Genomic DNA, 18,166 nt, shown 5'->3' on the forward strand with positions numbered 1-18,166 from the left:
TTAAATTCTATTCTTGATTTAACAGGAAGCCATTGAAGGGAAGCTAAAATTGGAGAAATATGATCCCTCTTGTTGATTTTCATTAGAACTCTTGCTGCAGCATTTTGGATCAGCTGAAGACTTTGAACTGCATTTTGTGGACTACCTGATAGCAAAGAATTACAGTAGTCCAGTCTTGAAGTAACAAATGCATGGACTAGTTTTTCAGCATCACTCCTGGATAGAATGTTTCTAATTTTGGCAATATTCCGGAGGTGAAATAAGGAAACTCTGGAAACCTGATTAATATGGGATTTAAATGACATGCCTTGGTCAAAAATAACACCAAGATTTTTTACTTTATTACCAGAGGCCAAGTTAATGCCACCCAGATTAAGTGATTGATTAAGAAGTTTATTTTTTGAAGACTCTGGTCCAAAGATTACAACTTCTGTCTTGTCAGAATTTAAATGCAGAAAATTTAAAGTCATCCAGCTTTTGATGTCATCAAGACATGCCTTTAGTTGAAGTAATTGATTGGATTCATCAGGATTTATGGACAAATAAAACTGAGTGTCATCAGCATCAGTGGAAATTAATCCTATGCTGTCTGATAATTTTGCCAATCGGAAGCATATATATAGTAAAGAGAATTGGTCCAAGGACTGAATCCTGTCCTCCACAAGTGACCTTAGAGTTTGAAGAAGATTTATTATTAACATGAACAAATTGGAATCTGTCCGACAGATAAGATTTAAACCAGCCTAATGCTTTCCTCTTAATCCCTACAGTATGCTCAAGTCTTTGTAGGAGAATATTGTCATCAACTGTATCAAATGCAGCACTGAGATCTAACAGGACAAGTACAGACACAAGTCCATTATCTGAGGCCATGGGAATATCATTAGTGACCTTCACCAGAGCCGTTTCAGTGCTATGATGAACTCTGAAGCCTGACTGAAACTCCTCAAGTAGGTCATTACTTTGTAAATGTTCACATAGTTGATTAGAAACTACTTTCTCAAGAATTTTATATAGGAAAAGAAGATTAGTTTTAGGTCTGTAATTTACTAACTCATCTTGATCAAGAGAAGGTTTCTTAAGTAAAGGTTTAATAACAGCTACTTTAAAAGCCTGTGGTACATATCCATTTACTAAGGATATATTAATCATGTCCAAAATAGGGCCACTGATCAATGGGAATATCTCCTTAAACAACTTAGTTGGGATTGGGTCCAACATGCAGGTAGAAGGTTTAGATGAAGCTAAAATTTTAGATATCTCAGAAAGCTCTACTGCTTTTAAACAGTTCAGACAGACACTGTGCAGGTTCTAAAGATTCCTCCAACGCTGCCTCACTTACTGAGGACGAGGTAATCGTGTTTGGGAGGATGCCAATTATTTTATTTTTAATGGCATCAATTTCATTTATGAAGAATCCCATAAAGTCATTACTGCTAAGAGCTAAGGGAATGGATGGATCAACTTCTCATCTGTATCTTCAATATATTGAAAGATGACTGAGGCCTGCTCTTGCTTTGAAATATCAGGTGTGCAGTCCAGTTCCACTGCAAAGTACATAGAGGCTTTGATCTGGACAGATATTTTACCCAAAATACATTCTGATATTGAATCTAAAAATTAATTCTGAGTGCACCATGTCAGTCTGTTCCACATTCTCCTTTGTGGTGATTGACTTACCATGTCTGCCTGCACTAATTTTCCCAAAAAAAGAACAAAATGAAATATGGTCATCAGAAATTCAAACCATCATGGTATATAGGTTTTTGTTTCCTCCCTGATGTAATTATTCCTACCTGACAAGTGTCATCACTTGTCCCTTCTATTACTGATCTTATGTCTGTCTCCTTCACCCCTTGTCTGTGGCGTTCGCCACTAAGTCATATGGTCAAAAAATCATTATATATTAGTTGTTAAAATTACAGATTTTAATACAGTTTCAAAACGTAATGTTTAAATATTATTGCTTGGGATGAAGTAGCTGTTCCCTCACTTCCACCTAATATTAGACCAACCTGTTGCTTTCCCCCTGTCTGTCCTGATTCTTCTTCTGTCATCTTCTCTTCTTTCTCTTCATCCCCTTCCAAAAAGGTTGGTAACATTGGTCACCAACCTTTTTGTGTCTAAGTAATGGCTTGTACTTGTATAGTGCTTTAACTAGTCTTGATGACCAAAGCGCGTCACACTACAGTTCAGTCATTCACTCATTCACACCCCAATGGTGGTGAACTGTGTTTATAGCTATAGCTGCCCTGGGGCAGGTTGACAGAGGCGAGGCTGCCATGCACCGGCACCACTGGGCCCTCTGACCACCGCCAGCAGGCAATGCGGGTAAAGTGTCTTGCCCAAGGACACAACGACAGAGACAGTCAGTACAGGGAATCAAACCGGCAACCCGCCAGTTGCAAGACAAACGCCCTAACCTCTGTGCCACGTCGCCCCGTGGGGCTAAGTGGGCTATAGTGACACTGGATTAATTTGCCTGATACACACATAAACTTGTAAAACTCATCAGAGATGATAGGATAACTCTTATGACAAATTTTAATTGATGGATGATTAATGACTCTAATCATTTCCGGTCTCCCTTGATTTCCGGTCCCCCCTTGACTTCCGGCCCCCCTCCCCATACCACCACCCCTTCACTCAGTCCCTCCCCTACCCATATTATATTATTATTATATTTATTCATAATATAATAATATTAATAATTTTGACCAAAGTTACTGTCACTCTAGCAGCTAAATAGTAGATAATCAATCGATGCTTCCACTTCAGCATGACAGTAGAACACCTCCAGATGTCGCTCAATATGTTTCAGCCAATTCTGATATGGAATTTTAAAATAAGAGCCACTTAAAAACTGTATATATTAAGTAATTTTGAACAAAGTTGCTGTCCCTGCAGCAACTAAACCGTAGATAATCAATCGATGCTGCCACTTCAGAAGGATAGTAAAACACCACCAGATGTCGCTCCATAAGTTTCAGCCGATTCTGATGTGGAATTTAAAAATCAGAGTCAATCAAAATCTCTACATTTAGTCACTCTGAACCAAGTTGTCAATGTTGCTACTATTGTGTAAGTTTTCAGAGAAAATTTTAAATTAAAAGCAATCATTGAGATTTGCCCTGGGTAGGTCAGCAGCACATCACCCCCACTATAAATAGTTTTGGTACACATTTTTGCCTCAGCAACCAGCCGGGCGCCTGCAGCTTGGACTGCTGGTACCTATCAGCTGCTTCCAGAGTCTCACAGGCCAGAAAGCCAGACAAGACTCCTTCAGCTTGACAGCTTTCCTCATCACCGGTGTCCACCAGAATAGCCCGCAGAGTGGGGCCCCGGTGACCTGCGACTGGGCAGCGTTACATTGCATTAATTTGTTTCATTCATAATAAGGGGTCTTTGGGCTGCTCTTTGTCTGGTTCCTCACGTAGGACCTGTCTGCCTTGGGTGACCCTACTAGGGTCATGAAGCCCCTGACAGCATAGCTTCTAGGGTCATTGAGGCACTCAAACCCCTCCACCATGATAAGGTGGCAGTCCAGGGGAGGGGTAGTACAATACAGTTACTCTTAATAACAAAATTAATAGTTGTCATGGTTTAGTTTTGGTATGGCTTTGTTCCCTGTTATTTTCCAGTTCCTCCTCATCTCACTCAGCTCACCTTCCATTCCCTCAGCCAGCAATCAGTTACACCTGTTAGGCACTAATTAGTCAGAACTCACTCCACCTGCCAGCCTCCCTACATAAGCCTCCCTTAGTCTTCTCTTCCCCGCCGGTTCGTCATCATTCTCCACGTCTGTCAGCTTACTTTGCTCCCTGTTTAGTTGCTGGAGTTTCTGCCACCTCTGTGTCTGAAGTGAAGGCTCTGCTAGCTGCTGGATTTCAGGCTACCTCTCTGCTTCAAGTAAGGCCTCTGCTAACTGTAGGACTGCCTGCTACCCCTGAGCCCCAGGTTTTGCTCTCTGCTCTATTGCGGGACTGTCTGCTCCAGCAGCCCTACATCTGAAGAACTCTCTCTGGTCCTCCAGCTCCTGCTCCCATCTACACCACAGTTCCTGTCCAGTACAGCCTCTCTGGTTTGCTCATCCACTACTCATCTTTCTTTCAATAAACTCTCAGAAATAAGCTCCGTGAGTGTGTGTGTGCTCTGTCTGGGTTCATCAAGACAAATCACGACAGTAGTGGTTGCCACAAAAGATAACTTACCCGAAAAAAAATAAGATATTTTATGTTCATAAGGAAAAATAACAGTAAACGTTTGTATACTACAGATTGCTACAGTTGATTACAGATTGTTACTTCTGTCACGCTTGACACCAATAGGGACAAAGGTGACAGAAGATGGATGGATGGATGGATTGATCCGCTGACCCCGCTCCGAAAGTTTATGTGGCCTAACACTTTGTGGCGGAGTTGCTGTCATTCCCAAACGCTTTCATTTTGTTGTGATACAGTTGACTCAAGAATATTAAGGAGTGAGGACATTTCATCTCTGTATTTGTTGCCCAGGTAGCATCCTATCACAGTTCCACGCTGGAATTCACTGAGTTCCTGAGAGTGACCTAGTCTTTCAAAAATGATTGTGAAAACAGTCTGTGTGCAGAGATGCTATGGAACTGTGGCTATGGAAGTGATTGGAACACCTGATTCCAATAATCTGTATGGGTGAGCAAATATTTTTGGCGATATAGTGTATGGCCAATGCACTTAATGTTTTAATAGTCTTTTATTTTGAAATTCCACACCAAATCTTAATGAGCTTTGTTGAACCACAGGTGTTGTACTGTCCTGCTGAAGTGGCAGCATTGATTGATTATCTACGGTTTAGTTGCTGCAGTCACAGCAACATTGGTCAAAATTAGGTAATATGTATGGATTTCAAATGGCTGTTATTTTGAAATTCCACATCAGAATTGGCTGAAACTTATTGAGCGACATCTGGGGGTGTTCTAATATCATGCTGAAGTGGAAGCATCGATTGATTATCTACGGTTTAGTTGCTAGAGTGACAGCAACTTTGGTCAACTTTGGCTGGTAGCCTGATCCCCCAGCTGAAACAGTTTTAAGAGACGGTCCTGGCACTTGCTGGTCTTTCTTGGGCGCCCTGGAGCCTTTTTGCCAACAATGGAACCTCTCTCCTTGAAGTTCTTGATGATGCGATAGATTGTTGACTGAGGTGCAATCTTTCTAGCTGCGATTCCCTTTCCTGTTAGGCCATTTTTGTGCAGTGCAATTATGACTGCATGTGTTTCTTTAGAGATAACCATGGTTCACAGAAGAGAAACAATGATGCCAAGCACCAGCCTCTTTTTAAAGTGTCCAGTGGTGTCTTTCTTACTTAATCATGACAGATTGATCTCCAGCCCTGTCAACACCACCCACACCTGTGTTAATGGAGCAATCACTGAAACGATGTTAGCTGGTCCTTTTAAGGAAGGGCTGCAATGACATTGAAATGTGTTTTGGGGGATAAAGTTCATTTTCTAGGTAAATAATGACTTTGCATTTAATTACTGTTACGCTGATCACTCTTTATAACATTCTGGAGTATATGCAAATTGCCGTTATAAAAACTGAAGCAGCAGACTTTGTAAATATTAACATTTGAATCATTCTCAATACTTTCGGCCATGACTGTAGATCTTGATGGTACACTAAAATAATGACCATAGCTGTGATTCATGATCTGATCACTTGGAAAAGTACGATTTTGTGGAGATGGAAGGTCCAGACTTCTTTGTCATCATGTCATAGTATTTCACAGACTGGAGTAAGACTCTTCAAATGTCCAGTTTGGTTAAATCCATCATAGCACTTTGTAAGTTCCTTAGATTTACAGCACTAGAAACACTTGGCATGACAGTAGCTCAGGTGGTTTCTGGACCCATTTTATCCCACAACCCGTCTCTACAGATGGAAACTTAAGGACATGGCGTTCAGATGTGCCAGAGACACTTTGGTCCCAACATACAGATGAGAACAGATATTTACATACACTCTAAAAGTGTTTTTTTGAAAACTTGACATTTGCTTCCACAGGCTTCCTAAAGTACTTTGCTGGGGTCTCCTGACAAAACCAGTATGAAGTGTAGTCTGGCTTTTCCAGTGCCGTTGAGGCTGTTCCATGTACAGGACTTTTCACTGTGGAGAAAGGTGCTACCTTCCTAAGGTCAGCCTCATTCTGGCGTCGATTTACACATTTTTAGCCATTTTCTTCTGATCAGATGACTGCAAATCTGGAAATTGGACCCAAGGAGAAACCTGATTGTGATATTACAATTTCCCAAGATGTTACAAGTGTGAGGCTTTTCTTTTTTTTCCCCGTCTTTTAGGCCTGTGACTTAGGAATTTAGTGCTTTGAGCAACTAGGTCTGTTAAAAATAATGACCTTTTCAGAGAACTTAAAACCTTTTATACATAATGTCCAGTAACACATCTGCAAAAGCTCTAGCAATCTTCTATTGCTGCAGTGGTTGAGGAGTCATTAAACTGCATTTTGAAGGGGTTTGGTAGTGATTTTGGGTGATGGGAGAAGTTCACGTCATTCTACAACCTATTAATACAATAAAATGCAAAAATATGGAGCCAGTTGCACACCTCTACAGTAACTTTTAAACAAACTCCAGGATGCAGGTATCTTTCATGGTTATGTGTTTTTGGTGCATAAGAAAACAAAAGCCACTTAATTTCTTTGACTTTATACGGACAGTCAGCTTTTATTTTAGTGTTTTTACCTTTCAGAAAACACTCATCCAAACATAAAAAGAAAACTGCGTCCACACACCTCTGATGGGCACATCAGGCTTTGGTTTCATTAGTCAGTTATGAGCATTGAATGGACACCAACACACGAACACACACAGACTTGTTGCTGCAGATTGTTCATAGGGATGTTAGAAACACACCGAGTCAGAGGAATGCTGAGCTAAACAACAAGTCCCTCATAAAACTGCTGCTAATATTAATAGCATCCTGCATTAACATGGTTTGGTTGGTCTCATACACAGCATCCTCCCACAAAAGACTAGATTAGAAAAAGTTGAGATGAAAAGCAACACCAGCACAGGTATAAAATATTGTGCAAATTAGGTTGTTACAATAAAAAGTATATTGATCACAAAAAGTTGTAAAAAAGCAAACCATCGACAACCAGAATAATTACAGCTTGAAATTTACAATTATGATCTTCTAGAAATAAATGAAAGGCAGAAAAAGAAAAGAATTCCACTTAGTGATAGAATGAGGAAGTGTGCCTTAACACAAGCTGAAAAACTCTTCCAAAAGCCAGGAGCTTTGTTGATCAGTGGATTTGGTTTTCTTTGTGTCCCTCTCTGATGAGGACGAGGTGCAGTGTCGAGCTGCTGGGGTTCCAGGGACTCCAACACGCCTGGCTTTAAGTCCATCGAGGTAAAATATGTTCCCAGTTTGTGTTCTGAGACATGCGTAAGACATCGGACTGGAACACAAGACTCAGCTGTGATCAGAATGCCTGACCATCTGCTGCCACATCGAAACGAAGGAATAAAGGTGAGAAGAAACAGCGCCTCATTTATACACCAACACTAAAAGCAAATTTTTCGGTTCAAGCAACCAATGATTCTAAAACAGCATTTTTAAAAATGATCCAAAGAAATAATCCAACGTACAAAGAGAACATTCTTAGATTTCTGACAGTGGTCCACATGTGTTCAAACCTAATAAGACACACAATGGTCTTGTACTATGAGGACGCCCATCAGCCACAAGAACTTGAAATTCTTATAGCCGATATTTTATGCTTATTTTGGTATAAACTATTTTGGAAAGCACAAGTACAAAATTCAATTAATATTAAAAGTATAAGAAACATTAAATCTCAAGGCATAGCTGATTAGAAAGTGGTACCACATTATTCGTATAAAATGACAGAGCTGATTATGAGAAATGTGTCTTAAACATAATACACTAAATCTTTACTATTCCAATAACATTAAATCCCTAAAAAATACGCCAGATATACCATAACTCCCCTCAAAAATGCTCTGAGAGGAAAAGCTCTGTGAGCTATTGCTTTTAGATGAACTAGGTAATAAATATGTCACCAGATCACAAGGTCATCACAGATTTCAGCAGAGTGAAAAGTCAGAGTTGAAAAACAAGATGACAACACCATCCACCAATCAGCAGACCGCTTTGCAGTAGTCTCAAGAAACTCCGTAGTTAACGGAGCTCAGTGCAGGTCTCTTCTTGCCTTTAATCTTCAGTGATCCATAACGAAGCTGCTGATAACGAAATAAAAGAAGACAACAGCGTGAGTGGGAGTTGCAGACCGTGGCTTGTACACAATGATCAACTCATCAACATACTCTCTCATTAATCACTGTATATTCCAGATCCAAGTTAGGCAGCAACACGGATGTTACATTGGGCTGGTTTTGAGGCCTTCATCTCTGGATCAACAGTTCAAAGCGATCACATTCTAATGACGCTCCTATAGTTTTGTTCACTGTATTTAGTTTTCTAGTATAAAATGTTCAGCTAAGCATTATCACCAGAGTTGTAACTGTGAAAGTCTCTACCTGAAATCACTCTGTCGCTCTACCCGGCAGAGACAGACTCACTGACATTAGAGGGGAAGACAAGCTAACAATGATTGACCTCTGGTGTTAGCAATGACTGGCTTCCAAGAAAAACATGCAGTCATTGTCACTATGCATCAAAACAGAGTAGGACCGGAGTATGGACTGGGTAGGTCAGGTTGTGGTGGTACCACCCCCCCATCCTGATGATGGGGTTCACCTCCCAGGTCTGGGTGCTGGGTACCCCTCCGGGGTGCTGGTGCCTGGACCTGGGCATATAGGATGCATGTGGTCAGTGAGAGTGTGTATTTTTTATTTTATTTTTTTGAGGTGAGAGGTTAAGAGCATGCATGTGGGGGCACTAGGGAGGGAACGTCTGAATGTGACTGTGTACGTGGTTTTCTGTTAGTCTTTTTTGTCAGGTCGGGTTTGGACTGCCCCCTTTCCTGGAACATCTCAGTATCCACTAAGTTTGGAGCCCATCCCCACTCATCTGGCTCCCCTACGTTGGCTGGCGCCTTTACCCACTGGTGTGTTGGTGGTCTTCGTGTCTGGGACTGGGTGCTCGGGTGTGTGCTGACTCACTCCTAGTGGCTGCTTTGCAGGGCCTGGGCAACGTGGCTCTGTCGGGGCCCCGCCGAGGGCCAGAGTGCCCGGTTTAGCTGGCTGCCGGCGGATTCCGCGGGCTCGTCACAACAGCTCCCGGGGTCTTTTGGCATTGTGGCTGTTGGGGGGTTTCCTGGGGCTCCTCCCTGCTCTCCCCTGGGATGGGGGAGGCAGCTATGCCTGTGTAGGGCCATTTTGGACACCTTTGGTCAGGGGGTCCTTTCGGGCGTCTGGGGTACTGGTTTCCCTGGTGTCTGCCTTGGGGCTCTGGGGGGCGGGTCTTTTGCTCCTCACAACCACTACTGAGCATTTCTCTTATGGATAAACCTTACAAACACAAGCACACTCTCACAAACACCTACAGGTGCTTGGATCCAGGTGGTTACAGATTCCCTTCTATACAGAAAACCCCTATTATTAACTTTAGTTGTCCCTTTCTACATTTTGTATTAAATAATACAGTGTATTCTTCAGTGATGGTATCAAGGCATTGGTTGTTTGTACCTGTATTATTTTATAGGTTGGTTTTGCTGTTCTTTTTACATCTCTCTTTGCAGGTGTAGAGGCAGACTCAGGGGATGTTATCTTGCTCTCTCCTTTTGCTCTTCATTTTTTAGCATGAAGTCTAATTGTTTTCTCTTCTTTTATTTTCTTCTACCTTCCCATTTTTGTGTCCATTCAACATGAAATAGTCCCAGAATAAAATCTAATAAAGCTTTTTGTATATATAAATCAAGCGGAGCACTATGACGAAAGCAGTAATGCTCAACTTGTGAAAGTAAAACCTGTTGGGCTTTTTTTGGCATTAAGACAGCAATTCTTAATGCTACACTGCCAGACAGGACATGTGGGAAAAAAATTAATCAGGAGATTAAAGTGGGCCACTTACTTCTTTGCGGCCTTTGGATCTTGTGATCTTGACACTCTGGGATCGTCTCAATCCTTTCTGACTGACAGCCTCATCCTCAGACAACGTTGGTTCTGCCTCTTCATCTGACCCGTCCTCCTGGTCATAATAGTACTCTAAAGTGGCAAGAACACAATAATATTTAATTAAACTATGATTGTGTCTGAAGCTTCATTTGGTGACTTCCGTTTACCAGGATAATATCAATGAACTGACCAGAAAACCAGTTCTGCAAAGTTCTCCTAAGTATTGTAAACCTGACTTATGTGAGCACTGGGGCTGGACAATAATTCAATAACAATATATATCGATTGATAGACCTATATCGATGATACAAAAATTAGTCAATAAAAAGTTCAATAGAATAACAGTTTTCATTCCTTTTGCATTCTAGCCATGTAATATAATATTACAGTCGTTACATCCTCCCAACCAATCACAAAAATAGACTCAGGAACTAAGTGGTGCACAAAACTAACCCCTTCAAAGAGTTCAGAGAGCATGTGTTCTTTTTTTTCTTTGTTTAAAAATTTGCAGTTTTGGTAAAAAGTTGGTTTAATAAAGGGTTGAGTTTGATTTCAGTGTTTGTGTTCTGTATCTGAAAATAGGTCGCTAAGAAACAGCATAAAATTGCCAGGGCTGCACTTAAAATCTATGTTTTTAATTTGTTGATAATTATCGACATCGATCAATATGATTTCTATTTTATCAATATGCTTTTTTTCTATATAGTCAAGCACTAGTGATCACTGCCTCTTCCTTGCTGTGCTTTGTAATATTACATGTTGTAAAAATGTATAATCCCCCAAAACATCTGATGAACACATCCCTGAGCAAATATCTATGAGCAGATGATAATTATATTGTGGAATCTGAGTATTCTGCGCAGAAGAAAAACACTGAAACAAAGCCTAAAATAAAAAGCAGCACCATTTAATATAAGCTGGTGACCTTGATTTTTCCACAACATTCCATGAATGAAAGATTCTTGATTCTTGAAGTTGTGGGCTGTAAACTGTGGCCGCAAAGCCTCTGTGTTTAGCAGAAGAAGGACTGAAGCTGCATGGTGGAGCTTGCTCTCAGTCCGAAACCACAAATATTAGGATCACTTCCACTCAGGGTCACCCTAGAGTGAGATTGTGTTTGATTGGATCTAAAAGTAGCAAATCATAAAAATCTCATAAAATTAATATGACTCAACTTGAACCAAAAAATAAAACAATTAAATGTAGCTTATTACATATAAAGTCTCTCCCTCCAAAGACTTTGTTAGTTAATTAATTGATTTCTGATAATCAGATTTATTTATTTTATCTCACAGAAACCTGGCTGCAAGAGGACTACGTTAGTATAAATGAGTCAACTCCCTCCAAATATTTACATTTCCACATTCTCAGAACTACGGGAAGAGGAGGAGGACTAGCAACCATCTTTCAGTCTGATTTATTAATTAGTCCCAGGCCAATTAATAACTACAATTATTTTGAACATTTAACCCTGATCCAAACTGCATAGCAATAAAACCTCTTCTCTTTGTTATTTTGTATTGTCCACCAGGCCCTTACTCTCAGATTTTGGATCATTTCTTAAACTTCTTATTAGGGTTCCAAGCGAACAGCCAACACTGTGTGCAGAGAACCCTATTGGTTTTCGTATGTTTCTTCATTATTCTCTCAATATTCTTTTCTGCTAAAATGCGTTGTGCGGCCCATGCGGACTTGTAACAAACCTATTGAATCAGGTATCCAAGTACAGAATGTGCACCGCTACTCAAACTCAGAAATTCAGACCCCTCAACAAAGGACAATGTGTTTCGGCCTATAATCACCAAACTACTGGTCCCACACTCAAAAACTTCACATCACTTTGTTTATCGGATGATTCTGCAAAATAAAGGGAATTGGCACACCTTTCGTTTCCTAGCTAGATTTCGCACTACATGGCTACAAAGGTTAAACCTTTGTTGCTAAACTCCTCCTACATTTTTTGTGCAATCTGCGCAAAACTTCATATATAACCATGTAATGGACAATAAAAAAAGTTAACGCGGCGGATTTTTTGATTTTGATTTTTTCGAAAAGTAATGCTAAAATAAGTGATTGTTAGCTAGCTAGCTCTAAATGTAATTGCTGATTATTCTAAAACTATAACATATTTTAACATGTCCTTAATAAACCATACTCCAATTAAGATTTTGCATACGTGTCCCGCGTTTAAGCATCGTCCATCACTAGGGGGCGCTGTGATGTCAAGAAATCTACTACGCAAGAATGGCTGTTCGGATTTTTACAAAACCTTCATCCCCTTCTAGTCATAGCCCTGAACTAAAGTAGTAATTTTATCTCTTTAATCCTCCCTCAAACGTCTGTACCGGATCTTAAAAGGTTTTCACGGTTTTATGAAATGATAAAGACCACAATTTTTCAATTTAACCAATAGATTTTTATATTCATAACACATACATCTATCTATTATATTTATATATATAAACACACCTATTTATTTAGGAAACTTACTTACAATGTGTGCTTCTGTGCTTTTTTGTCTCTCTTATTGTGTCTCTGCTCTGTCTTCTCTAACCCCCAGTCGGTCGAGGCAGATGACCGTTCACACTGATCCTGGTTCTGCTGAAGGTTTTTCCTTCCCATTAAAGGGGAGTTTTCCTCTCCATGGTCGCTTCATGCTTGCTCAGTATGAGGGATTGCTGCAAAGCCATCGACAATGCAGACGACTGTCTCCCTGTGGCTCTACGCTTCTCCAGGAGGAGTGAATGCCGCTTGTCAAGATTTGATGCAATCTACTGGGTTTCCTTAAATAGGAAACCTTTTGACCAATCTGTATAATCTGATCCAATCTGTACAATCTGATCCAATCTGTACAATCTGATTGAATTTGACTTTGGAAAGTGCCTTGAGATGACATGTATCATGCATTGGGGTATATAAATAAAGTTGAATTGAATTGATTGTTGTGTGCACATTAAATGAGTGTAAGGGAGCAGCTGACCCAGCACACACACTGCTTCAGGATCCAGACAAGGGAGAAAGCAACACCTTCATTAACATGGTGAATACATTGGTATGTCCAAAACTTATTGATTGGGAACAGAACATCAACAAAACACATGGGTTTTCACACTAAACAAAGCCCTTAAATTGGAAACTTCAAAAGATGAAGTTTAAGTCTGAAGCAGGGAGAAAGATTTCACATTAGCTGCAATTATTCAGCTATTTTTGAATATCGCAGGGTCAAAGGCTAAGTCTCATGTCTATGTATCACAAAGAGAAGCAAGATGCAGATTGGCTCTTGCAGGAAGCATCTCCGCCCTGTAGCAGCAGGAAATGTGAACATGTAGCTGACCTCTGGCCGCAGCCTTCCTGCTCTTATACTTCATCAAGAAACCTACACTGGCAGAGCCAGAGGACTGGAGTGCTGTCGCAATAACAGCCTACTTGAATAAACGAAAAAGCGTCATGGCGGTTGGCAAAAAAGTTTAAGCTTTACTGCCACCTTATGGTAGATTTATGAGCAACGTTTTACTACCTGATGCAGGTGGTATAGGACAGCTCCTTAATAAAACAGTCATAAACTAGTCCGGTTTGAGCACAAGATGTTCAAAACAATAGTGTAAAAAAAAAAATTCTTAAAAGAATTCTGTTAACCAGTGGTTTAAATAACTCGGATCTGCCTATAAAACATGCCCCAACCAAAGGTTTTGTCAACCACTCCCAGATATCTGCCTGTTTCTATGCGCAGGACCATCTGACTCAGCAACACAACATTCCTACTCTGATGGCCTGAAGACACTGCTGCGCCTTAGTCACGTCTCCTCACAGCCATGTTTTACCAAGGATTTCCTTGTGTGTTTGTGCACGTTCTGTTTATTGTTGTTCTAGCTACACATGCTTGATGCTGTAAAAAGAAACTGTCCATGACTTAACCCCGAAAATTCTAAGCTTCCTCAGAGTTTGTAACAAGTGGGCCAACAGTAAATGGAATCAAGAATTGTCATTATGTAACCATAATGAAGTTTTGGTGAGACACCGGCTCAGGATTCACACATAACACAAAGACACTAATCAAGACATAATATTCAAGTTGAATGCACAAACAACATGAGAAGCTACAAGCGTGCAAACAGTCCTCTGCTTCTGATAAGATTTAAATGTTCAAGTCTAAAAAGACTGGTACAGTAACAGTACACAGGACTCGTTTCCAGACTACAGTTGGCTAAAACACGGTCCATCTGTGCACTGTCAGAACTCAAAGCAATTAAAGATAGATAAATCAATTCCAGTCTTACATCCACAGCAAAGCCACTAATTACCAACATGTGTTTTCAGAGGAGAGAATATGTGGGAATGAGTTGGATACACTCCACTGTATGTTTCTATCCTGGCTCATAGATATTCACATTCACGGCTCGCTGAGATCCACCTTCACCACTTCTCCACTGGTACCTACAGTTTCCCCTCTTACATCCCTCAGCGTCACTTCTTTCTCTCCCCTGTGCCTCAGACACCATCAAATGTCTCAAACATGAAATTCTCATCTTGTCATCTTGACTTCATTCCTTCTCCCCTCCTTAAAACCTGTATTCTCACCCCATCCCCACTGAAACGTGCCACCATTACCGTACACCCCTCCTGAAAAAACCTGGCCTCAATCCTGATCACCTTGACAACTTCAGACCCATCTCAAATCTTACGTTACTCTCAAAAATCCTGGAACAATCAGTCATCTCCCAACTCAACCAACATCTTCACGCCTCTCAGCTGTTTGAAACTTTCCAATCCAGAACCATCACAGCACAGAAACTGCCCTGCTCAAAGTCACCAATGATTTCCTCCTCACCGCTGTCTCTGGTTCCATATCCATCCTTATTCTCCTTGACTTCTCCGCCGCTTTCGATACAATAAACCTTCTCCACCGTCTTCAGTCCATTGGCATCTCCAGTACAGCTCTCCTTTGGTTCACCTCTTACCCCTCCGACCGTTACAATTTTGTTTCCATTATAACAACTTAATGTCCCATACCTCCCTCGTCACTCATGGTGTTCCCCAAGGTTTGGTGTTGGGCCCCCTCCTCTTCATAATTTACATGTTACCCTTAGACAGATAATTCACCATCATGGACTCCATTTTCACTGTTATGCTGATGACACTCAACTTTACATATCCACAAAATCAATCACCCCAGTCATTCTCTCCACTATCACTCACTGGATTGTCCATCCACATTAAAACGTGGATGAACAATACATTTCTAAAACTCAGCAGCAACAAAACAGAACTTCTCATCACCGGTCCAAAATCCCTCCTATGTTCGTAATCTTGGCGTCATCCTGGACTCTTCTCTGTCATTTCAAATACATATCAGCCATATCACCGAAACGTCTTTCTTCCATCTCTGCTACATCACTCGCCTCCGTTCATCCCTCTCCCAGTCTGCAGCTGAAATCCTCATATATGCCTTCATCACCACCAGACTCAACTACTGTAATAGCCTCCTTTATGGTCTTACTTTAAGACAAAAAACTACAATACATACAGAACTCTGCTGCCCACCTACCCATCCGTACCTGGTCCAGAGATCACATCACCCCAGTCCTCCCACAACTTCACTAGCTCCCTGTCCAATACCGTATCCAGTACAAGCTTCTTCTCCTGACCTACAATTCTCTTCATAATATGGCCCCTCCATATCTGACTGACCTTCTGAAACCCAATCCGCCCGTCCTGCTCCCTCCGTTCTGCAGACCCCAACCTCCTCACACCCATGACCCGCACCAAACACCGGACCCTAGAGGACTGAGCCTTCGCTGCTGCTGCTGCTGACCGCAGCAGCAGCGAATTTTTATTAATAATAATAAAAACTATTATTATTATTATGTTTTTAAAATCAGCTACAGAGATGTGAGCCAAGGTAAGCAAATAACTCAAACTGAATATTTGTGGGAAGATCCATTTCTTTATTCCACCTGTTAAAACACAGTGGAGCTTCCATTTAGCCACTAGAGGGTGTTTGTAACACGTGAACCACTAGAGCAGGGAAGATGAAACAAAAGTGAATAGTAGGTGAGTGAAAACAAAGCTCTTGCTTTTACCCCCTGAGTCCCTCATCTGTCCACACGTCTCTGTTGGCTTCCTGAGCTGAGTCCACTCTGCACCCTCTCCTCTCAGTATGCTTCCTTCCCTCTATATCCGCATCTTTCCATCTCTTCTCCCTACTGTACCCATCCTTGGAATCTTTAGTGTCCTCGCACATATTCCTCTGCATCTCTGTCTTTCCGTATTCCACAGACTGTGTGTGCATAAAAGGCACTGGTAGAAGGAACAATGAATGTGTTTGACATTCCACTGGCATCCCCACACAACCTCATCTCATCCCCTCTGTCTGATGGGAAGTCATCTCACACACGCTCTTTCACACACAGCTGCCGAGTGCTTTCATTGACATGCGAACCAATCTGCAGCAAAGGAGGAAGCCAAGGAAAAAAAGGCACACAGAGAGAATCAGTCGATGTGGCTGTGAGACAGAACAGAATGGCCACACTGATATAAGCGCCAGGCTACTTGTATCCATTTATAATGCATGTCAGAGGGCGACTTTCCAAAAAGGACTAAAAACTGAAGCATTTTCTGTGCAAAAACAGTAAGAGGAAAGCTGCAGGAAATCAGGCGGATTGCTCAGACCCGGCGGCATAGGCGGGCATTGGGGGGCCGTGCCCACCCGCTGAGCCAGCCATGCCCTCCCTGAACTGGAAGCTGTTTTTTTTTTTTTTTTAACCTCGGAGTGGCCATCGTTTTATTAGTACTATCTTTGATTTGTCAATCATACAATTCAACCAATCAAATCAACGACTGAAGGCAAAATGCTAGCCAATCACAGCGTGAGAGGGGTGGGTCGCTGGGTCAGACGTTCATAGCCTTCAGAGACGCCGCGGATCTGAACAATTCAGATCACCCTAATATGCTGAGCTGGGTAAAATCCACCCAATGAGCCCAGAGCTGAGACACATGAGAGTAGTTGCAGTGCCTTTTCCATCTGTTATAGAGTCTGGAGTCACAGGTTTTGTGCAGTTGACTTGTGTATGAAATACAGAGGAAATATTAACAGATCTGCTTCATTTTAAGTAAATATGGAATTCTAATGATATTTTAGAGGCATGTTTTAAATAGATAGGCTTAAAAAATAGAATAAATTCAATAAATTGGAAGATTTAAACTTAGGCTTTTAAAATTAAGCCCAGCTCTGACAACACCCAAGGCTCTGATAAAGGAGAACGTTTATGACGGAGTTCAGCTTGAGACAAAGGAAAACTATTCTAGAGCATTTTCCCTTGTCTCTACAGAGCAATGATGATCTGGACACAGTCCCAAAACAACTAACATCCTGTGGATCTATAACTCACACTGAACCAGTAACTCACTTGTGGGTAGAGTAGCTGTCTTACAATCTGAAGGTTGGAGGCTCGATTCCAGTTTCCTTTTGTCTATGTGCCCCTCGGCAAGGCTCTAAATCCCAACTTGCTTGTATATCTGGAGCGTGTAACGAAAATAACTTGCCCCTGGGAGTATTAAAGTATTTCTGATTCTGAATCGGTGTATTGGTGTATGTATGTGTGTATGTGATTGGGTAATGTGGCTCTAGTGTAAAGCGCTTTGAGTGGTCGGTATGACTAGTGAAGCGCTATTTAGTCCATCCACTTTGGGTTATAATGTCAAAGGCAAAAGCTCATTTTTGGACTGAATTCTGAAAGTACCGAAAGTAAAACACTGAACTGAACAATGCACATTAAAGAGCACCCTGTCTCCGCCAGTGGCCTTTAGATTAGAAAGATCAATTAAAGGCATACTATGCAACATTTTTCAGTTAATTAATGTGTTCCATACCGTTTTGGATGATTAAATGAGTCATTTCAGGTCAAACAAAGGTTTTCTTGGCCGCCCTGGTGGTCTGTGGGGGAAATACCGTACTTGCAATTGCAAGAGCACTCGGGCCGCACCCACAGGCTCAGAAGTCTCTTGCAAAACCGCGAGGGTCGGTCTTGCTTTACGGCGAGAACTCCATGTGTTTTTGCCCTGCCA

At 41.3% G+C, this 18,166-nt stretch overlaps 1 protein-coding gene across 2 annotated transcripts in view; it reads right to left on the bottom strand.

The window, feature by feature from the left end:
- Positions 1–6,695: 6,695 nt before the first annotated feature.
- The window catches only part of reep3b (receptor accessory protein 3b), a 75,115-nt gene continuing 63,644 nt past the window's right edge, over positions 6,696–18,166 (bottom strand). The window contains exons 7-8 of one of the 2 annotated variants that reach the window (XM_012876275.3): positions 10,059–10,192; positions 6,696–8,263 (exon numbers count right to left, since the gene is read on the bottom strand). In XM_012876275.3, coding sequence (XP_012731729.1) covers positions 8,189–8,263; positions 10,059–10,192 — 209 coding nt within the window. In that variant the 3' untranslated portion in view covers positions 6,696–8,188. Of the gene's footprint in view, positions 8,267–10,058; positions 10,193–18,166 lie in introns of both variants that reach the window. The other variant, XM_012876273.3, reaches the window with a different exon arrangement.

The sequence above is a fragment of the Fundulus heteroclitus genome, chromosome 10 (assembly GCF_011125445.2).
Source record: "Fundulus heteroclitus isolate FHET01 chromosome 10, MU-UCD_Fhet_4.1, whole genome shotgun sequence".
Classification (NCBI taxonomy): domain Eukaryota; kingdom Metazoa; phylum Chordata; class Actinopteri; order Cyprinodontiformes; family Fundulidae; genus Fundulus; species Fundulus heteroclitus.